The 24,251-nt window shown below is 37.9% G+C and overlaps 1 protein-coding gene across 1 annotated transcript; it reads right to left on the reverse strand.

Annotated features, from left to right (window-relative positions):
• Positions 1–23,349: 23,349 nt before the first annotated feature.
• Positions 23,350–23,981, reverse strand: LOC141617347 (alkane hydroxylase MAH1-like). Its single transcript, XM_074434534.1, has 2 exons — positions 23,426–23,981; positions 23,350–23,378 (listed from the first exon to the last, which is right to left on the reverse strand). Exons 1-2 carry the CDS (start codon positions 23,979–23,981, stop codon positions 23,350–23,352), a joined length of 585 nt encoding a protein of 194 aa, XP_074290635.1.
• Positions 23,982–24,251: the final 270 nt, after the last annotated feature.

Consider the following 24,251-nt stretch of genomic DNA (forward strand, 5'->3'; position numbering starts at 1 on the left):
AAATTATAGTGAATTCTTTATGTTTTTATTGATGAATGTCTAAGTAATTATTTACGTTAATTTTATTTTATATTTTTGTTACAATGTGTTTTACTATATCACATTACCAAAATGCATGGACATGCTAAATTAGACATAGCAAACGGGTACTGGGTATAAGAGAAGAAGAATAATTATGAAAAGCTTAATTTCATTAGCAAAGAAATACAACATATTTATAGTTTACAAGGAGCCTATAATATGGAAATACAATAATACAAAATACAAAGATATGGAGAATACAAAAGTTTATAAACTTGGAGAATAAATAAGCTATACAATGATTAAAAACTTACTCACTCAGCATTTGAAACATTGACAAAAAGCGAAAAAATTGAGAGAGAAAGCTAAAGAGAGGTCAGCTCTAAAATCTTAACCTAGAAGTTAGCAATGACGGGCATGAAAGCTACATAAAATCGATTTTCCCCTGTAATAACTTCATCTTCTTCATCGAAAAGTACTCAAAAATCACAAAAACAGGTCGTTTTAAATGGAAAAACAAACAATGGTCTGAAAGATACTATCTTTACTGCTTCATCATCGTCAGATACAAGGAGAACTCGGTCAATGCATGATATTCAAGGTATCCATGTACTGAAACTCCCTGAAGATGATGGTGAACTGCAAGAAGGATGGTTACTTCGCCATGGAGGAAAGAACGTCCCAGTAATGCCAACAATTAATGAGGAGGAAGAGTTTGAGGAACTTCTACAGTTTACACATGATGATATCAAAATAGAGGTAGAGTTCTGGAACAATTCTGTTATTTGTTATATTCTGGGTGCGAACCCTCCTTGGGCTACGGTGGAGGATTATATTTATCGTGTCTGGGATAGGTTTGGGATAGACAGAGTTTCTTTTCTAGATAATGGAGTTTTAATTGTTAAATTTACCAAATACGAGGATAGGGAGGCGTTGATACAATCTGGGTATTATCTGTTTGATAATAAACCTGTTGTCGTTAAGCCTTGGGTTATGGATATGGAACTTGTAAAAGCAAAAGTTGATATGGTTCCTGTGTGGGTTAAACTCTATGACATTCCTCTGAAATTCTGGGGGAGTTGTTTACTAGCAATTGCAGGCCTGGTGGGTAAGTTTGTTCAAAAAGATCAGGAGACCCGTGATAAAATTAGATTTTAAGTTTTGCAAGAGTAATTGTGGAACTATCTATGGATAAAAAATTGCCTGAAAAAGTAAAATTTTTGGATGAGTCTGGGCATGTGGTTTATGTACCTGTTGAGTATTAAAGGAAGCGTATATCTTGTATAATCTGTAATGGGATAGGGCATAACTCCACACAGTGCAGAAAACCGGTGAAGAAGCCTCACAAGCCTAAAACCCAACAGAAGCAAGTATGGAGGCCAGTTCAGAAACCTGTTGTAACTGATGTTATGGTAGAGGCTGTGCTCTCTCCTCCCCCTTACTCACTCCAACAAACTTTCCTCCTCTACATAGTGTTAGATCTGTGCCAATAAGATCTACTCCAGCTAAGCAAATCATGAGGTTGAATAGAGAGGAGAGTATGGTGGGGATGAGACTTTTTGCGAAATTCAGCAAATACTCTTTTATGGATGCTCTAAATAACTCTAATACTCCTCACGGGGGTAGTAGAGAGTGGTAAGGACCCTCCTGGAGATACACTCAATGCATAGCATAGAGTTCTGGAATGTTAGGGGTCTCAATGAACTGAATAAGCAGAAGGTGGTTAAATGGTATATGCACAATCACTACTACAGATACAGGCTATAACAAAGGTTAAAAACCGTTGTTAAAACAAAAAGCGGACGTTATTAAAGCGGCCGTTGTAAAAGGTATTTACAACGGTTAGGTTATTTACTAAAACCGTTGTGGAAATTATTCACAACGGTTAAAAACCATTGTTGTTGCGAGTACGTCGTTGTGGAAAGTTAGACAAAATTTTGGTGGGAATGATATAACAACAGTTATAATATAAAAAACCGTTGTTGTATCTTTCCCACCAAAATTGTGAAGACTTTTAACAACGGGTATACGCAACATAACCGTTGTTGAAATTGTTATTAACAACGGTTCTTCTTTTAAAACCTGTTGTTGAATATTATGCGCAGGTATTTGTGAAAGGTATTTACAACGGTTCTTCTTTTAAAACCTGTTTTTGAATATTATGCGCGGGTATTTGTGAAAGGTATTTACAACGGGTTTTTTTAGTAACCGTTTTTATTACTTTTTCGTAATTTTTTTTAAAATTAAATTTGTTTCATGTCATTCAAAATCCTGCATAAATCACAGCTGGGTTCATCAGAACTCAATAGATACAATTCAACCGTAACAGCAACATCATATTTACAATTTGTTTCACTTTCAGATTAATTCATACTAACAATTGGATCACTTTACATAAACTAAGATTCCTAAAACTGTGCATCCCCCTAGCTCTATCTACAAAGATCATTCCCTAACTTCAACAAAAAATTTACTAAGCTGATCTAAGCTCTAAGTATCATGCATTTAGTCTTCATTTCAATGTTCAAAGACGTATTTGCCCAATAAGTCCCTTACCTCGTCTATTTGGTTCTTTTTGTACTCAGGTACTTGTGGCGCGTTGATTACATACTGCGGAAAAAACAAAGACAAGACATTATTGATTGACAGCAACATTAGTGTTGTTCATTAGTGTAACAACATACATCATTCAGCATAGCAACATCATGGTATAGCAGCAAGCAAGACAACATTAGCTCTAATTTAAAAAAAGTAATAAACACATTATTAAATTACTAACCTTTTCTGGAATAAGGATATATCTTCGCATAATAACCTCCAACATGAACCGACAAACGTATTATCCACATTGTATGCTATCCGGCTGGCGAGGGACCTGTTATTACATAAACAACGAAGAGACGAGAAGGCCCACATCAGAATCTTGCACTTTAGGTATTGTATTTGCGCACGTATTATTATTAAAGACAGATTTTTGCACTTAAGGTATTGTATTTGAGCACGTACCCCTGTTATCGTAATAAAAGTAGGGCCATCATCAGAATCTTTCGTGGGTTGATCCTCGTTAGCTCTTTTCTTCTCAAAGGCCCTTTTTTTATAAAAAAAAAAAAAAAGGAGGCAGAAACTCATATTTTTGGGGCAAAGATGATCTTTTTGCTATAAATAAAAATTGAAATTTAATGTTATTATAAATAAATAAGTATAAACTTACTTAATAATCAAGCCCTTAAAGGTCTCGTTTGGTTCTCTATGCAAAGAGTCCAACCAAAAACTTTCTTCTTTGTTAGCATGATGGCTGCTAGCACCCAATGACTCCTACATCAAGAGACATCATCATTATTAACAAGTACATATATTAGTTATGAAAATACAATTGTAGGTGGAATCGTAATATTAATTTGTTTATTACCCGATTTCATTATCAGGGGCAAAAATGACCTTTTTTTTGTCGCCATTTCCCGAGCAATATAATCTACCCGATCTTCGTACGAAATCAATGTGATATGCATAGATAAAATATAGGGGCACAGGAATCCATATTGATCACATGGATCTTGTTCTCGGGGGTCACTCTCGATTTCAAGAACCTACATTATTACGGTATTAATTCCGGTATTTAAAACACTATCTAGTCAGAATATTAGAATATGAAATGATTTATTAAGAAACTTACTTCATCCAAACAAATAGGTGTTGGACCTCAATCTCGAGAAGGCCAGACCAAATGGCTAACAGCTCCCATGACAGAATTGCTTCTCGCTCAATCCCTAAAATATCCTCATCGAGCGAAATAATTATCAATTGCTCGTTTGCTATGCAACGGCTAGCCTCCAAATAAAGTTGTCTCATCGTCAGCATTCTTACTTTTTGCATGTATTCGCTCCCACAAAAATTAGTGGAGGTTATACTCCTAACATCTTTCAGTTCGGGGAAATAATGCTTTTCTCTTTTTGTGCTACTACCAGCCTATACATGTAGATAAATAAAATAATAAAAAATATAAAGGTAATATATCATAGTTGGAGTAATAAAAATAAAAGAGTACTTAACTAAATACCTCATCAACCTGCTCTTTCAATGATGAGGCAGTAGTAGGCATGTCTGGGGACTTAGGCTTATCCGTCTTTTTTGTCCCCTACACAAAATTTCCATGCTTTTTAGAAATACAGAGAAAATATAAATAAAGGGAGGTTTTTAAAAAAATGGAGAAGTTAATTAAATACTTCATCAAGTTGTTGTTTCGACGAGATAGTTGGCATGTATGGGGACATAGGCTTATCTGTCTTTTTTGTCCTCTACACAAAATTTCCATGCTTTTTAGAAATACAGAAAAAATATAAATAAAGAGAGGTTTTTAAAAAAATGGAGAAGTTAATTAAATACCTCATCAAGTTGTTGTTTCGACGAGGTAGTTGGCATGTCTGGGGACTTAGGCTTATCCGTCTTTTTTGTCCCCTACACAAAATTTTCATGCCTTTTAGAAATACAGAAAAAATATAAATAAAGAGAGGTTTTTAAAAAAGTGGAGAAGTTAATTAAATACCTCATCAAGTTGTTGTTTCGACGAGGTAGTTGGCATGTCTGGGGACTTAGGCTTATCCGGTTTATCCGTGTTTTTTGTTCTCTACAAAAACAAATAACATATAAATTTAACATATAAAAACATTTAACATATAAAAATTTAACATATAAACGTATTTTTCTAACCCCAACTGCTTTCGGTTGAGGCGGAGACGAACAAGCCAGGAAGATGTGAGAATTAGGCCATTGGATGAAACTTCCAACCGCATTTGCCAGAATGGTAATGTCGTCATGAACTGGGACGGGCAGTTGAAATTTTTTATGGCCTTCAAAGACTTGAGTTATCTCCACTTTTCTATGATTCGGCAAAAGTGATTCGCCATGAACCAATAAAGTTTCTGCTGATTTGGTGGGCAAGTCTACGAGACCCCGGCCAACACGCATAGGTTTCGCGGAATTAGGGTCAGTAAGAATAACTACCTTCTTGTTTATGGCCTGAAGAATACACATACATTATATATTATATCCCAAAATTTAATAGAATTCATATAAATTTCACTAATAAAGACTTCATGCATACCTTGCCGAAAACTGGGAACTGATTTGATGGGGATGTATGTTGCTGGTTTTCATCAGCCGTCTTCTCAAGTTGCATCCCCTGATTATTGTCAGCTGTAGCGGATAACTCAAGTTGCGTCCCCTTTTCAGACTCATTTACCTAATAAAATTAACCAATGGTACGATGTCAAAAGTTATAGCATTAGAGCTGGCAGGGAACACGCCCCCTGATCTTACCCAAAAAAAAAAAAAATAAGGAAGTAATATATTTACCTTATCGGCTTTAGTTGTTAAAACTTCAGAAGCAGTAGGTACCTGATCTTTCTGAATCTCGTTGACCGATACTTCCTCCTCATGTATTGCCAAGGTAGTAGTGTTATCGGCCTCTTGACCAATCTGTTGTACCTTACCCCCTTTAATGACATCCTCCATCATCTTCAATTCTTCTTCGGAAGGCTTGCCTCAAGAATTCATCTTTAGTATCACGGATGCCAATAACTGAACCTGCGTGCCAAAAACGTAATGTTTAAGCAATTTGTTTAAAACAATAACATGTGAACTTAAATGAAAATAATAGAATAAATGGTACCATGTCAGCCTTCTCAGCCTTAGCCTTTCTTTTCTTCTTTTTCTGGGCATTTGTACCATAATATTTCGTGACTCCAACATGTAACAGGACGCCCCTCAATCGACCTGGATGTTCGGGTCGGCCGATCGCTCTAGCAAGAACGTCATCACGACCATTGGGAGTGAATTTCCCTTCTTGTACCTCATTCAATACCTTCTCCTATAATATATTAAATAAACTTCAAATTATATTTGTGACTAAAATAATAAAGTTAGTAATTAACTCGTCTTAATAAAATAATGCTTACTATGTTGGCCAACACTTCCTGATCATATTTGTCACACGGCCAGGATCCTTTAGGCTTGTGCCCTTCTTTATAAGTTATGTGCCGATTCAAGTCGGTCACTCCCTTTGCCACCTACACATTAACATGGTAACAGTTATATATATAAATGTGTATCAAGTCCAAGTGTGATTAAAAAAATCAAATAAACAGGGGGATGCTACTTACGAGTTGGTCTTCTATCAATCTGTAGCCGCCTCGAGAACCATACCATTTTCCCTTCTTGCATGAAATGTTAGCACGATTTCTTTTGCTAACGGCCTTCAAATTATATAAAAGCGCAAGTAGATGAGATAATAATAAAATTATAGAGAACTCATTAATTAAAAAAATCGTAGGTAAATCATTAAAAGGCGGGGATACCTAACCTCAAACTTCTCACTAGCTCGAATCGCTTTGAAAAGATCCCATTGTTCCTGAGTGATGGTGGGACACTTGTTTGATGGTGGGCTCTTACGCATCTCCCTCGTCTCCTTGTCCACATACAACCAATACTTACCAATGTCACACTTTCACTGCCTTAAGACGCCTCCTGCCTTCTGTATTAAATACTTACCATAGCATTCGGCAATATCAAAGGCTTCCTGCATCATCATATCATCATTCAATTTACATAGCATTCAATTTACCTCCAAAATAAAATGTTGTTTTTCTACATAAGTTATCATACCTTTATACGATCCAAGAATAACTTCTCCAATACAGGATTCAAGTTCCTGATTTCATCTAAATGGATAGGCACAAACTGTCTTGTGCAACATCCAATCCAAGTGGATAAATCCTTCGCATTTGGACCAGTAGGCAAAACCTTTGCGTTCCATGTTATACTAAGCGGTTGTTTAGCCGCTATAGCTGTAAGGGCTGCAGGGCACTTCGTAGCCCCCTCTCACCAGGCTTATTATCCTTTTGACTTGTTTTCCGTTTTTCACCCATGATAATCCTAAAACCCTAAATATGAATGAAATAGGAAATGAACAAAGACATGCAGAGTATCTAAAACCCTAAAGAGGAATGAAAATTTAAAACAACAGTTTGAGCTTCTAAAATCCTAAAACCCTTATAAGAGGAATGAAGTAGATGATGCAGGATGATAAAGATAACAAAGAAGACGAAAAACAAACAGATGAAAAACAAAAAAGATGATCTTAAAACCCTAATGACGAAACATAAAAGTGAACATACCTGATGATGATGATGATGATAAAGAGAACGAGAAGAATGATAAGGGAAGGCGACGGAATCTGGGCGTCGGAAACTGGGCGACGGCCGGCAACGAGAATGTAGAAAGCGGGGGAGAGAAAATAAACTCAGGATACCAACGGTTGAACTGTTGTGTGTATTTGTGTGGTATGCTGTATACCTGTATGTGTTTTTAAATTAGTTTTTTATTAAGACAAACTATTAACAACGGGTCCTTAAAACAAAACCGTTGTGATATGTTAATAACAAGGGGTCAATAAAAGCCAACCGTTGTCATAACTTTATTACAGCGGTTAAAATATACCCGTTGTAATATATTTTCACCCAATTTGCGCCAAAATGAAATATGTCTAAAAAAAAGCAATGACAACGGGCAGAAGTACTACAACTGTTGTTGAAAGTAATAACAACGGGTAATGTCAATATAACCGTTGTTATTGTTTAACTCTTTTTTTTTTTAAATTACTGTAATTGCATTACAGTCCAAACCTGTAACAATATAGCAGCATCACAACTGTAACAGCATAAACAGAAACAGCAGAAGCACTATATACTATAACATTAATCAGCAATTTCAACAACAACATCCACATCTAATAATAAGATCAAGAAAATAAGACAACAACAACAACATGCATACTGCATATCTATCGGATTTACCATGCCATGCAAATTTGGGAATCTTTAACAATGACCATTGCTTCTATTGGCTTTTTAAAGCTACCAAAAGCTAAAGACAACATACATACACTCCAACAACACATCTCAAACTTGCTATAAATTCAGAAAAGAGGCATCCCATTAGCTCAGTATCCAATAGCTCCACACAACTTACAAATAAACCATCAAATTACTGGTCCGAAAATGACTCAAAATGTTGGTCGTCCATATCACTGTGTCCTGATGAATGCCCCAGGCCACATAGATATAGGCAATGGAAAATTTGATGCAAAAAGCTTTAATCCTTTGAGGAATAAGCTTATTGAGATGGGATACTCGGTCAGCAGAATTAAGCCACAATGGGGGCCATGGGGATTCAAAGGGAGTCTACTGATTCAGTTTGGAACATCACCTGCACATGCAGAATCTGCATTTTAGCTTGACATGATGTTTCAACTCACACGCCATGGCAGGAACGACTGGAATGCTCCGAATAGATCAACACTCGAACCATACCTCTGGGTAGCCACAGACGAGGATGCCGAGCTTCTGAAGAATACCGTGGACTATGTCCAAGTGCCGTATGCGACCATCTTTGATGGGCGTGATCGGCCGATTCGAAAAGCGTCGATGCCTACAACCAGGTTGTGGCTGTTTTCTAAGCAATGTACCCCTAAACCCCTACAAAATGTGTCTGTGTCTGTGGCTGAAACATCCAAGCAACGTCGTATGTTATTTATTGAGTGTCAAAATGTGTGTGTCTGTATCCGCCTATCATAAGCAGTGTCGTGGGCCTGTATGAAAAGGCAACTTAAATAAAGGTAATGTGTAACCCTATGGTCTTGTAAGATTTCCAGTACTGTTGTATAAGTAACGTTGAGAGTATCAGGGCTTTACGTTTGTATTAAATATGCAGTTCCTAAATACAAACCTCTTCAGTGGAAATAGTTATTTAAAAAAAAACTAAAAGGAAGATATATATATATATATATATATATATATATATATATATATATATATTTTAAAAAATAAAAGCTAATAACTTACATTATAGACCATCTCAGGATCGGGGACGTTTCTTGGATGTCATAATTTCTTCGTTAACCCAAATACCTTCACCATGGTCATCACGCATATAGATGCTTTCAGTGTCCTCATGATCAGTGTCAACATCGTCGAAATAAGATACAGTGGTAGAGTGATCCATTCCCTCAAAAATGACATCCTGATCATCATCACCATTATCGGATGCACTACTCTTTCTACTCCTTATAGATAGTACAACAGACCACTTCTTATCTATAGGATCGGTGACATAGAACACTTGTTTAGCTTGGGATGCCATTATGAAAGGATCATCCTTATTATTGCCAACCTTACCCAGATTGACCAACGTAAATCTCATCTTATCCTTTCGGACATAATGGATGTTGTTATCAACCCAGTTACATCGAAACCAAGGCATTGTGAAATCAATGTAATCTAATACCAATATTTCTTGAATAACACAATAATAAAGGCATTTTCCCCAAATAGGCTTTTTATCTTTTGAAGTAGCAAAGTGCATTACCTCAAATTCAGAACTCACACCACTATTTTGTATTGTGCTCAACTCATCTTGCTCGCGGGTGTAAAAAGTATATCATTAATGGCAAAACTGCTGTAAAAGGTGACCCTGGCATTTGGACCTAAACCAAGACGTAGTAACCTAGGACAGATGTCATCACCAGTTTGATTCTACTCTTAGACAATATTCCTAAACCACTCTCCAAACGTCTTCGTATGCTCGTTTGCAATCTACTTCTCGGTCTTGTTTGGGTGATCGTATTTGAACTCATTTTTGTGTTGTTGAATATAAGGTTGCACCTCATCTTCGTTGTTTAGCACATACGTGTCACAATTTTTTCAACCCGACCCCTAATACCTTTTCTGGTCATCCAGTCACTATGGCGATTCTTAGGAACGCCAATCAACTCCTCAGGGGAGAGATGAGCGTAACAATATGAAAGAGCTTCGTCTAAAATAGCGCGTTCAGCAATACAACCTTCCAGACGATACCGATTAGATGTATAGTCCTTGTAGACTTTCATCAATCTTTCGAAAGGATACTGGTATCTCAAGTACACGGGCCCAAGGTACAAAATCTCCCTAAGCAAGTGAATAGTCAGATGAATCATGATAGTGAAGAAAGAGGGTGGAAAATACATTTCCAACTGACAAAGAGAGGTTACAGCGAGGTCCTGCAATGAATCCGCGTCATCGGGATCGATGACTTTCTCGTATATGGACTGGAAGAAGAGACAGAATCTAGTTATAGCATATCTTACCTTTTCAGGTAAAATGGAACGAATAAGCATAGGTAGTAATTGTTGCATCAAAGTGTGACAATCAGTTGAATTTAACCCGGTGAGTTTTAGGTCATGCATCGACACTAGGCTTTTGATGTTCGACGAATAACCATGTGGCACTTTAATTCCATTCAAGCATGCACGAAACTCTTTTTTCTCCTTCCTTGAAAGGGTATAAGCTGCTTACGGTAAAAATGTACGATTACCTCTCTTCTGTGGTGCCAACTCTAGCCTAATACCCATCATTTTCATATCTTCCCTAGCTGCGGCGTTATCCTTTATTTTACCGGGAATATTCAGAAGGGTATTGATAATATTATCACAGACATTTTTCTCAATGTGCATGAAATCGAGGTAATGCCTGACCTCCAGGTCAGGCCAATGTAGATACCTCATTTCTGCACCTCCCGCAAACCACCCGGTGCTGATTGGGCCGCATGTTTGGTACGCGGAACAATTTGTGACTTCCCAAGCGCCCTCGTGGGCCCATTGTCCACAGCCAATATAAAAGCTTATCAAAAAAATATGGATATTTTCTTATACCCACGAGTAGACAATTTAGAGCCGCTCTTCTTCCCATATTCTATCTCAATATGCTTTACTTTCTGATAAACTTCATGCCCACTCAAAATTCTAGGAGGTTGACGAAGTTCTTGTCTTCCATTGAATGCTTTTTGCATCTTGCGATAACAATGGTCATGATACAAGAACTTCCTATTTCCCATATACACGTACTTACGAGAAGACTTCAAGTATTCAGACTCGATATCCTCCCCACACAATGGACAAGCCTCTTTCCCATGAACTGTGTGCCCAGAAAGTCGCCATAGGCCGGATAGTCAGATATTGTACACAATAACATCTCTCTCAAATTGAAATTTTCGTTCTTATATGCATCAAATACTTCTATCCCACAACATTCGCAAATCATCTAGAAGAGGTTCCAAATAGACATCTATATCATTTCCAAGTTGTTTAGGGCCGGAAATTAACAACGACAACATCAAATACTTTCTTTTGATGCACACATATGGAGGTAAGTTATAAATAGCCAACACTACTGGCCAAGTACTATGTTGGCTACTCATGCTTCCGTGTGGGTTCATTCCATCAGTGGACAGCGCTAGACGTAAGTTTCTAGGTTCATTGCCGAACTCGGGATAATTAGCGTCGAACGATTTCCATTGCATACCATCTGCCGGGTGTCTTAGCTTTCCATCATTTATTCTTCCAGTTTCATGCCAAATTAACATTTTTGAATCATCACTATTCGTATAAATCCTTATGAATCTTGGTATCACTTGAAAATACCACAACACCTTAGCCGAGATCCCTTCCTTATCCTTATAACGCCACTCAAAACATTTAGGGCAATTGGTTAAGTTTTGATATAATTCCGATTCAATATGCAATCATTTGGACATGCATGTATTTTCTCATATTTCATACCCACTCCTCTTATTAGTTTTTTAGCCTCATATGTCTTAACAGGTAGAACATTACCATCTGGAACCAACTCCTTTATCAAGGCTAAAAAACTAGTGAAACACGTGTCACTCACCCCATTTGCCCCCTTGATATTATACAACTTCACCACAACCGACATTTTTGTGAACTTACAACCAGGATACAGAGGTGCTTCAGACTCACACAACTTCTCATACATGTTAAGGTCATCCCAATTAATAGTGTCATCGCCTACATCTTGAAAAGCATTCGACTCATCATCATTCTCTTCATTATCTATAGACCCAACATTGAACTTGTCTGATTCCAACTCTTCCAACTCAAAAAACTCGGCAAACTCAGGATCATCAGTTAGCCTTTCATATACCTCAACATCATCTTCTTCAAAGCTATTCTCGTCCTCTAATGGTTCCCCATGAAAAATCCAACGTGTATAGGATCGACTAAATCTCCACTTTTCTAGGTGTATTTTAACGTCCGGAAAAGCCTTATACCTAATTTTACCACATATTTCACAAGGACATGGAATACTAGAAGAACCTTTCAAATTGTTCGCGACGACTTCATAAAATTCAGCTAAAGCATCCTTATAGTTGGGGTCACTCATATTTGCAGCAATCATCCAAGTTCGAGTCATTTTTCTACATTCGTAATATATAAGCAACTAATTCAGAAAATCCAAAAATAATAGGCAAACAAATAAACGAAATTCTGGAAATCAATTAAGCTAAATTATCAACAAATTAGATAATAACCCAACAAATTCACAAATTCAAAAATAATCGACATTCATAGGCCAGGAAATTGAACAATCCTATATATATATATATATATATATATATATATATATATATATATATATATATATATATATATATACATATATATATATATATATATATATATATATATATACATATATATATATATATATATATACATATATATATATATATATATATATATATATATATATATATATATATATATATATAGCTTGAAAATCTTAATGAGAAATAGTTAATAAGAAACATATATACCTGATTGATAAACACGATGAGGGAGAGAAGACGGTGACAACAGTGACGGAGATGAAGACAGAGAGAGACGATCAGGGAGGAATGGAGGATGATATTTGTGTAGCAGTATTAGCTAGTGTTTGTGTTTTGTAGCGTATAGCAGAATAAAGCGATCTTTACGTGGTGTTTGTTCTTTCTTCAAAACTTCAATAATAACGATTATTGCGTCTACAACCGTTGTTAAAACCTAATAACAACGGGTACTAATATAACCGTTGTAATTACGTTTCACTAATTTTGCGCCAAATTATTAACAACGGTATAATGTATTACAGAGTAAACTGTTGTTATTAGTTTTTCTATTAACAACGGTTGTGCTAGTTTGACCTGTTGTTACAACCAATAACAACGGTTAACAACACATAACCGATGTAATTAAGTTTGTAAAATTTCGCGCAATCAATTCTACAACGTCTTTTGGTGATTTTCGTGAATAAGCGTTGTTAAAGGGCCGTTGTGGTTGCCTGGATTTGTAGTAGTGAATAATACGGTGGGTCTTTTTGGCTTATTAGAAACTAAGCTGAAACCTGGGAATTTATTGAAAAAAGATACCTCTATTTGTGATGGTTGCCATTTCCAGCAACTGCAGTTGGCATAAAGGAGGTAGAATTTGGACAATGTGGAAACCTGATTGTTTTGATGTTAATTTTATATCCATTAAGTACAGTTGACGTAATTGAGGCGCACTCAAAATATTGTATTTTAGAATGAAATTTGTGGCGGCAACCTATAAGATTTATTGTTTTTATAATTTCTTCTCTAGCAGAATGCGAGAGAATACCTTTTGATTTACCAGAAGGCGAAGAAGAATTAGTAGCAGGTTATCAAACCAAATATTAAGGTATTAAATTTGGTTTATTTTATGTCGCTTCATATCTAAATCTACTAATCTCCTCATTATTTGTAACAGTTCTTTACTTGGGTGGTTGGGATTTTTCTATTCCAAATATATTCATTCCTGCGTTTTTTGAAATACATAAAACGGAAGGAGTCTTTGTAACGACATTTAATATTTTTATTACATTAATGAAAACGTTTTTGTTCTTGTTCATTCATATCGCAACAAGATGGACTTTACCTAAACTGAGAACAGACCAATTATTAAATCTTGGATGGAAATTTCTTTTACCTATTTCTTTGGGTAATCTATTATTAACAACCACTTCCCAACTTCTTTCATTATAAAAAAACGATAATATTTGATACTCACGAGAATTATTATTTTTCTAAAACAAGAGAAAGAAAAAAAATCTTATTTTTTATTTTGATATTTACTATATGTTCCCTATGGTAACTGGGTTCATCAATTATGATCAACAAACAGTACGAGTATAGGTCAAGGTTTTATGATTACCTTATCTCATGCCAATCGTTTACCTGTAACTATTCAATATCCTTATGAAATATTGATAACCTTAGAGCGGTTTCGTGGTCGAATGCACTTTGAGTTTGATAAATGTATTGCTTGTGAAATATGTGTTCATGTATGTCCGATAGATTTACCTGTTGTTGATTGGAAATTAGAAAAAGATATTAAAAAAAAACGATTGCTTAATTACAGCATTGATTTCGGAATCTGTATATTTTGTGGAAATTGTGTTGAGTATTGTCCAACAAATTGTTTATCAATGACTGAAGAATATCCCCTCCTTTGCAATCAGTTTCGCTACAGCACCCGCTTCTCTAGCTAATTGTCCACTCTTTCCAAGTGTGATTTCTATGGTATGTATGGTCTTGCCTAAGGGCATATCGGTCAAAGGTAGGGCATTTCCCATTTTTATAGGAACTTCTGTACTAGAAACAATGGTATCTCCAATTATAGCCCCTCTGGGATGTAAAATATACTGCCTCTGTCCCGATCATTTGTTGTCATTTTTCATTTTTGGGTGTCTCATTCATTTGTTGTCCTTTCTATTTCAAAAATGAATTTGATGAGTAATTTGATCATTCACGGTCAATTTATTCCACTTGTCATTTAGTAATTGGCCTCCTCCCCTTTCCTTGGTTTTTGTGCCAAAATCAAAGGACAACAAATGACCGGGACGGAGGGAGTATCGTTTTTCACCATCCCCACAGTGTATGAGACAAATGTATGCATTTCGATTAGAGTCATATTCTATGGTTACGATTCTACCACATGTGACTTTTTCATTCCATCGAAAATCTATTTTACGGTATCGACGCTAATGACCCCCCCCCCCCCGCGTTGCGGTACTGATTCCTCTAGCATTACGACCTTTACCGCAACGACGTTGTCCATAGATCAAATTATTTCGTGAATTGGATTTCACTTGATTGTCTACGGTTCCATTGCGTGTGCTCGGGGTATAAGTTTTGTATAAATGTATCGCCATGTTAATAAGTATTTTTATTGAAGTTATTTTCTTTCTAAGAGGTGGAATAGAATAACCCAATTGAAGCGTAATGATCATACGTGTGTAATGCATTGTATGTTCCATAATAGGTCCCATTCTTCTACCCTTTCGGAGGAGTCGATGACTATTTATAACTATTACCTTGACACCAAAGAAGAGTTCGACCCAATACTTTATTTCCATCTTAGTTGATTCGAATTCGACATTGTAAGTATATTGCTTTTTCCTCAATAACCGGAAAAGCCATGGGTGTGAGTTGTGTGCATTATGTGAGATTAAGGATGAGAAAGGGAACATTAATTAGGTTCATGAGGGTTGGGAATTGAAGAGCTTTGGCCGGCCATTGAGAGGATTTTGAGATCGTTTTGGCTCGATACCATATAAGAGAAGAAGAATAACTATAGAAAGCTTAATTTCATTAGCAAAGAATTACAACGTATTTATAGTTTACAAGGAGCCTATAATATGGAAATACAATAATACAAATAATCCGTCTCATTGTAGACAGACGCTATCCGTCTAAAGTTGTTGACAGATAGTGTCCCTCTCATAAAATGCAAAGTGGGAGGGCAAGTGGGGGTATACATTTCCCATCCACTTGCACTATCCACTCTCATTTTGCGAGAGGGACCCTATCCGTCTACAGCTTTACACGGATAGTTTCCTTCTAAAGTGAAAATTTGTTTAATATATAGTAACCCATCATCCACCCGAATTCCTTCTCAGAAAAGCCCGCTTCTTTATATATATAGTACTTTCATATAACGGATAACAGTAAAAAAAAAAAAAAAAGAAAAAAAAAATCAAACTCCATCATCCACCCAAATTCCTTCAATTCACATTAATTTATTCAATCTTCAAAAGCCTTTTATAAAGAGTAAATTATCAATTAATCAACTTTTTTAAAATTACTCCCACGTCAATTTTTTTTTTTTAAAATTACACCCAAATTAATAGCTTAGGCTATATTTTGCCCCCAGTACCAGATTCAGACCAAATTTCCGTCAAATTTCAATTTTTTTTGTTTATTATGACGATTTTACCCTTCTTTCCTTTACAAAGCATATATATGTGTTCATCCTTCTCCCTCATTCATTCCCTTCTTTATCCTTCTCTCTCATTCATTCCCCAATTTAATTTTCTTCATTGTGTTCCTCATCCTCAAGGTAACACAATTATTTTTGCTACTTATTATACCACCATTGATTAGCTCATCCTCCTAAACAATTTGCAGCTTAAGCTACCTTCATCCTATCAGGGCAGTTTATTTTTTTTTGAAACAACTTTTCAACTCCCTTAACCACTCCAATAGCTGAGTCGGTTCACCCGTCCCGTCATACTTCTCGGCCAGTGTCGGGCAATCACCACACTCATACTTAGCGACCTCACCCCTTCCATTTTAGTAACTCGTGTGGCTCAACTGATGCCATAGTATTCATTATACGATCATGTTTATCAATTCTAATATCCTATGAAACCATCAATCATCAACGAGCATAAACATAACTCCCTCCCATTCATTAAAATTATACCATTTGTAAAATATATGTAAGAGGGAATATTTTTATTTTACATTAAGATAAAATTTGGGTGAATTTTTAGGGGCAATATTTGGGGGAATTTTTATGGGAGAAATTAGGTTAAACAGTGAAATTGTGCAAGTAAATAGGGCAAGTAAATGAAGAGTCAAAGTAAAATTGAGACTTATACACGCAGGGGCAAACTGGTCATTTTTCACCTGAAAATAGCTTTTGGTGGAAAATATAGCTTGAGCTATTAATTTGGGTGTAATTAAAAAAATTAAAATTAAAATTAACGTGGGAGTAATTTTAAAAAAGTGGATTAAGCGGGGGTGCAATCGATAGTTACTCTTGTATAAAAATTCTAATGACATAAATGAAACTATTAGAAGTGTGTAATCTCAGGAATGATATATTATTGATTATCTTGACTGTATAATTATAATGTTATGCTATTTATATGATTAGGGGACAACTATAAACATGGAATAAATATTCAACAAATAAACTATAATAGGCAAAGAGATATATTTGCCTTGTGTGTGTGATTGATCAGTGGAGTGTCGTTGGAAGCATATCAAGTGGACTGATATTTTGGAAATCAGTCCGTTGGAAGAGGATCAAGAGTGTGGGCTTGGTGTGCTTAGTTGGGCTTCGTAATACCTCTCCTCAAGCTGGTGCGTGCAGGGTCGAAACGCCCAGCTTGGAGAGCAGGTCATCAAAGGGTATCCGACCAAGTGCCTTGGTAAAGATGTCAGCTAATTGACTTTTAGTGTGAATGTAGCTTGGTCGAATGGTCCCATTTGTAATCTCGTCCCGGATAAAGTGACAATCAACCTCAATATGTTTAGTTCGTTCATGAAAGACCGGGTTGCGGGCAATATGGAGTGCGGATTGACTCTCGCATTAGAGCTCAATCGGCTTATCATGTTTGATCCCGAGAAAGTGTAGTAGGCCTTTGAGCCACTTTAATTCGCAAACCGTGTAGGCAATAGCTTTGTACTCGGATTCGGCGGACGATTTGGAAACCGTGTTTTGCTTCTTGGTTTTCCATGAAATTGGTGAGCCACCTAGGAAAACGATGTAAGCGGAGAGCGAACGGCGTGTTGTAGGGCAGCTGGCGTAGTCCGCGTCACAATACGCGTGTAAGCATAGGGCATCCGTTGTCTTGAAGAGTAAGCCCTGACCTGGGCTATTTTTAAGATATCGAATAACTTGTAAAGCAGCTTGCCAATGGTCAAGCCGTGGAGCATTCATAAATTGAGCAAGAGTATGAACGGAGTAAATTAGTTCGGGTCGAGTAATTGTGAGGTAGACAAGTCGACCGACTAAACGACGGTATGGCTGGGGGTCCGTTATGACGGGTGAGGTGGATACTCCAAGACGGTGATTGGGTTCCATCGGAATGGTCGTGGGCTTGGAGCTTAGAAGCCCGGTTTCGCTCAAAATGTTAAGAGTGTATTTCGTTTGTAAAATAAAGAGGTCGGTGGTGTTTCGGGCTATTTCGAGCCTCAGAAAGTATTTTAGTGGGCCAAGGTCTTTCATGTGAAAACAATGGCTTAAATATGTTTTATAATGTTCAATTTTGGATGCGGTGTTTCCACAAATGACTAGGTCGTCGACATATACTAAAACATGAATCTTGGTTGTGTCTTAAGTAAATGAAAAAAGAGAATGGTCGTAGGGGCATTGTTGGAAGCCATAGGATTTAAGAGCGGAAGCGAGTTTGGCATACCAATAGCGCGGGGCCTGACGAAGACCATATAGAGATTTTCTTAACCTGCAAATCTTACCATTTGTCGTGGAGGAGAACCTAGGTAAAGGTTTCATGTATACTTCTTCATGAAGGTCGCCATGGAGAAAGGCGTTGTGGACATCCATTTGATGGATGTCCCAACGTTTGGCAGCTGCAATTGCAAGGAGGGTGCGAACTGTCACCATTTTAACAGTCGGAGCAAAGGTCTCATTATAGTCAACTCCTTCGACTTGACGATTTCCCATGAGCACCAATCGAGCCTTGTAGCGCTCAATTGTACCATATGCGTGGTATTTAATCATATATACCCATTTGGACTCGATAGCCTTTTTGTTAGGTGGCAGGTCTTCGAGGGTCCAAGTGGCATTTCTTTCGAGGGCGTCAATTTCGCTCTTCACTGCATCCCACCATTGTTGTGCCTGCATTGCTTCATTAAACGTACTAGGCTTGTGGGTTTTAGTCACGTCCGACAGAAAACATTTATAGTTTGGAGAAAATTTATCGTAAGCAATAAAGTGGGAAATTGGGTATTGTGTACCTGAAGATTATGTCGAGGTGGTGAGAGCTTGTGTCGAGGGGCGTTTCGTTGTTTTAACGAAATCCTTATGACGGGAATTCAGAATTTTTATACGCTGCCCTTTACCCATGGGTGGTGGGCTAGGTGGGCTTGGGTTAGGGGAATCTGAGGGGAGAGGGGGTTCGGTTGGCTCATTGGGTGTGCCGGCGGGTGTGGTGTTTATTGTGGAGGTCGTTGGTGTTTCGGTGGATGAAGTGTCGACAGAAGCCGAAGATGAGGGGTTCATGTCGTGGTGAATAGGTATGGAGATCAGAGGGGTGTCTTCGTCAAAGAACGGTGGGGTTGTGTGTGGTATGTTGTGATTGGTTTGTGATTTGTAAGGGAAGTCATGCTCGATAAATTTAACATCTCGGGAGCAAAAGGTGTGCCTGTTTCAAGGTCGTAAACCCGCCACCCCTTCTTTCCAAGAGGATACCCAATAAAAATGCATTTGCTGCTTCGTGAGGCAAATTTGTCTCGTGAACAATTAACTTGTTTCGCGTAGCAGAGCCAAATGTGCGAATATGGCCCATCAGAGGAGGTTTGTTAAAAACGATTTCATACGGAGTTTTCCCGTGATGAATAGTGCTTGGGGTACGATAAATTAGGTAGACGGCGGTAAGAATGTTGTCCCCCAAAAAATTTATTGTTAAATTAGCTTGAAATAAAAGAGCGCGAGCGACATTTAAAATATGACGGTGTTTTCTTTCGACTCGGGCGTTTTGTTGAGGAGTATCGATATTAGAGTGTTGAAAAAGTATGCCATTTTCGAGAAAAAAATTATGAAAGCTTGTAAATTCGTTCCCATTGTCGCTTCGTAATGTTTTTATTTTCTTATTAAATTGTCGCTCGACGTAAGCAAAACAATTTAATAGTCGTTCATGTGTCACTTCTCCGACGAAGGAAATAGACCCATGTGGAGCGTGAAAAATCGTCGACAATAGTTAAAAAATATTGTGACCCACATGATGCATGTTCGGAGTATGGACCCCATAAATCAACATGAATTAAACCAAAAATAGTGTCAGCATTATTCAAACTTAAAGGAAACGGTTCCCGAGTTTGCTTAGCTCGGAAGCAAATATCACAGTTTTTTCTATGGAAAGAGGATTTAATGTTTTTGAAAAAGGTAAAAAACGAGAAATAGTTGAGGAGGGATGCCCCAACCTCCGATGCCAGAGTTCGTTTGTGTCAGGGACAGCAGTAGTAAACACATGAGCTTTGGGGTCAGGAACTTCCGTCAAATAATATAGCTCCTCGACTTGTTCACCCGCACCAATCATCATCTTCGAAAAACGGTCCTGAATAAAACACAAAAGATGAGAAAATTGGATGGTTAATGATGAGTTAGGTAAAATAGAGGAGGCGGAAATGAGATTGCAATTTAATTTTTCCAAATATAAAACATTGCGTAAAACTAATTTGGCCGGAAAATGTACGTCGCCACATTGCGTGGCATGGCCTAGTTTGCCATTCGGAAGTCCAACAGATAATGGACTTATTGATCGAATATTTTTAAAATGAGATAGACAACCCGACATGTGACGGGATGCTCCCGTGTCAATGATCCAAGAGAAAGATAAGGGTTTACCGCTTAGACGAGTCGTTGAAGATGGTCCGGGCTGGCGAGCTTGCCACAGTTTGTGAACTTCATCGAGTTGGGCCGGAGTAAGGTATTAAAATCAATCTGATCAAATTGAGAAGACTGACCAGGGTCTGGAATAGATGGCGGTGGTGCGGTCAGTAAGTTCGCCTGAGCCGTGTTCCCGCTACTGGCAGCCCCGTTTGCAGACGGTTGTTGCGGCTATTGCGTTGTGACAAGATGGGCTCGGGGAGTAGTACTGTGACCCTTTTTCTTACGGTCATAGTTGGTTCAGCCTTGAATATCAGGAACGACAGTAGGACTCATATCGGCTTCATTAATATAAATACGATCTCTAGGACGGTCTCCCCACCACTCGGGAAACTCGTCCGTAACACGATAACAGACAGGGTATAGGTGACCTGACCTTCGACAGGAAATACAGTAGGGCCTGGTAGGGTCGATGGGGCGAGAATGGTCCCCTCCCTCTCCGGCAGGCCAAGAGTTATTGGTGGTTCGGGTAGCAAAAGCTATTGTATCGGGTTTGGGTTCGATCTTATGAGCAGAAAAATTACGCATTCCCTCCTCTTGAAGGAGTCTATTATAAGAAAAATCAAGAGCAGGTAAAGGAGAAATACCGAGTAACTGAGAACGAGCATTATCATAACGGTCATCTAAGCCCATAAGAAAATCACGAACGCGCTGCTTGTCACGTCGAGTGTCGAGAAGACTCACCAGAATACATGTGCACGGGTTACATGTGCAAGGCGGAACAGGATTGGCTTCTTGAATATCGTCTCATAGTTTCGTGAGACGACCATTGTAATTGGTAAGAGTTTCCGGTGGGCCCTGTCGACACGAGACCAATTCTGCTTGCAATCGAAAAATGTGTCTATCGTTATTCTGGCAGAAACGGTTGCGGATGTCGACCCACATCAGTTTTGCTTCGGGACGATATGAAATTGTTCTTCTAATGGTGGAGTCGAGGGAATTATAGATCCACGCGGTAACAAGAGAATTTTGAGATCGCCATGATTCAAAATCAGCAGCATTAGTAGCAGGTTTTGGAATGGTACCGTCGGATTTCCCTTGGCGAGAAGAGCAAGGGTGAGTCCACGAGACCATTCGTCGAAATTGGCTCCATTGAAGGCAATTTGAGTGATATTGGTACTGGAATTCTCGACAGGAACATAGGTATAGGGTAGGGGTTTCGGGGTAGGATCAATGACTTGAGTGTTTTCGGAGTTCGTCATAATTTATCGAGTTCGAGATCGGAAAAAAACAGGGGGAAAACGAAGAAGATGAAGATTAAAAGGAATCAAAACTGGCTGATACCATATTAGAAGTGTGTAATCTCAGGAATGATATATTATTGATTGATTATCTTGACTGTATGATTACAAAGCTATGTTATTTATATGATTAGGGGACAACTATAAACATGGAATAAATATTCAACAACTAAACTATAATAGGCAAAGAGATATATTTGCCTTGTGTGTGTGATTGATCAGTGGAGTGCCGTTGGAAGCATATCAAGTGGACTGATAGTTTTGAAATCAGTCCGTTGAAAGAGGATCAAGAGTGTGGGCTTGGTGTGCTTGTTTGGACTTCGTAATAGAAACATTAGATAAAACTTCAAATTTTCAGTAACTAATAAATAAAAAAAGTAATAAATTCAACACAAACCATATTATATATATTTTGATCGTATGCATATGAGATTTTCAAAACACAAGTAGGAGAATATCTATAAAAATAATTAAAACTCAAGGATAGTTGATAACGTCTTTTCATTATTATCCTCTCAAGTAGTCAATTGCCTACTTAAGTCGTAAGGAACCTCAGAAGTAGTGCACGGACGGACGGACGTACAAGAATAACGTGACGTTATTTATTACTTGATTTTTGATAAATGTAACTTCGACGTTTCTCTACATTCTTAGCGTCATGCCCATCTACTATGAACTTTTACCTTCAATCCATGCTTCACGTGCAAAATCATGGACACATACGGTTCAATTATCTGACCTTTAACAAGCTCGAACCGGAAATTATGGACCAATGTGGCTGCAACCATTTTCATTTGGGTCATAGCCGAATCTTTCCCTAAGCAACTTCTTGGACCCGCATAGAAAATAAAGTACTTGCTTGATGGCTCATGCTTAATCGTACCTCGATCGGAAATCCATCTTTCCGGATTGAACTCGGAGCAATTCTATCCCCCTATCGACTTCATTCTCGCCATCGCGTATAATGGAATCAATATTTTCGTCTTGGGGTGTACCTGGTGCCCGCTAGGTAGAGTATCGGGTTGGCGGGATGACTTGTATTGGAATGGAACCGGCGGGTATAGCCTCATGGACTCGATTAAGGCCGCGTGGAGGTAAACCAGGTTGTTGTTCTCGTCATGGTTAAAGACTCTCCATTCTTTGATTTTTGCACCCGGAGTTTTAACGTTAATTTCATTCCTTATTTTTTGTTCGACCTCCGGGTGGGTCACCATTAGCCAAATGAACCAAGTCAAAGCTGAGCTGCTAGTATCTCGACCTGCAATAAGCTGTTGTAAGGTTGTGTCATGGAAAAAAACTTTGTCGTTAATATCAGTAATTTGTGTGAAACCGTCTTTCATGACAACTTGCATCAGTATTGTCAAGAAATCAACACTTTGATCATTGTCATCATTATCATCATCCATGAGGGTGTTACCACCGTACATGGTTACCACCTCGTGTCGTTTCTTGGACACGATGTTGGAAATATAACTGTTAATGACCTTACGAGCGTGGTTCAATTTATTCTCGGGCCCAACTCCTAGTAGCAACTGTAACTTCCATAACAACTCAGGAAAGGCAATGCGGTAAACGATGCCTCCTTCGAAATCAGTCAACGCGCCCAAGAAAGGCACGTTTGGCGAATCAATAGCAAGAGACTCTGGATCATGACCCGTCACAGACATGCACACAACGTCTAAGGCAAATCGTTGAAACGAATCTTGCATGTCCAACACACGGTCGTTGTGTTCGGACGCATGCTTTAGTAACGGAACAAGCGTTTGGTCCAGCTTTGCATAGGCCGTCTCAATTGAATAATTTTGGAACTTTGGACTCTTCATCGACGTGTGAACCAATCGTCGATGTTGCTTCCATTCCTCGTCATCACTATTGAATAGGGCATACCCCATGACTTCAAATATCTTGCGATATTCATCCCCTTTTGGATAATTTTGGAAATTGGTAGTAGTCATATAGTGGATGTTTGCCGGGTTCACTGTCGCAACATAGTCGGTGGACCCGAACCATGAACCCAGACTGGTGTAGGTGCCATTTTTGCGTTGCATAAGGTCTATAGCAACATCATGAAACCGATTAATGTTAATTAGAATCCATGGTGTTGAATCAGTGGCTACTGACCAAATCCAAACCATTTTTCTTCTTTTAACGTAGCATGTGAAAAGTACGTAAATAACACTCAGAGCTACGCAAATTTGTTGTATTCCTAACCAAACCATAATTTTGTATAAAATGAGTAGTCTAGAAAATTGTAATGATGTAGATTCTGAATACCTGATTTGCTTAGTATCTACCCTCTATTTAAAGGGGCATATTCCACTTACTAAATAAATACCCTTACAATATTCTCATTTAAAACGGACATTATCCGTCTTAAGCTTAAAACGGATTAAATATCACATCAC

Source organism: Silene latifolia, chromosome X (genome assembly GCF_048544455.1).
Source record: "Silene latifolia isolate original U9 population chromosome X, ASM4854445v1, whole genome shotgun sequence".
In the NCBI taxonomy this organism is placed as follows: domain Eukaryota; kingdom Viridiplantae; phylum Streptophyta; class Magnoliopsida; order Caryophyllales; family Caryophyllaceae; genus Silene; species Silene latifolia.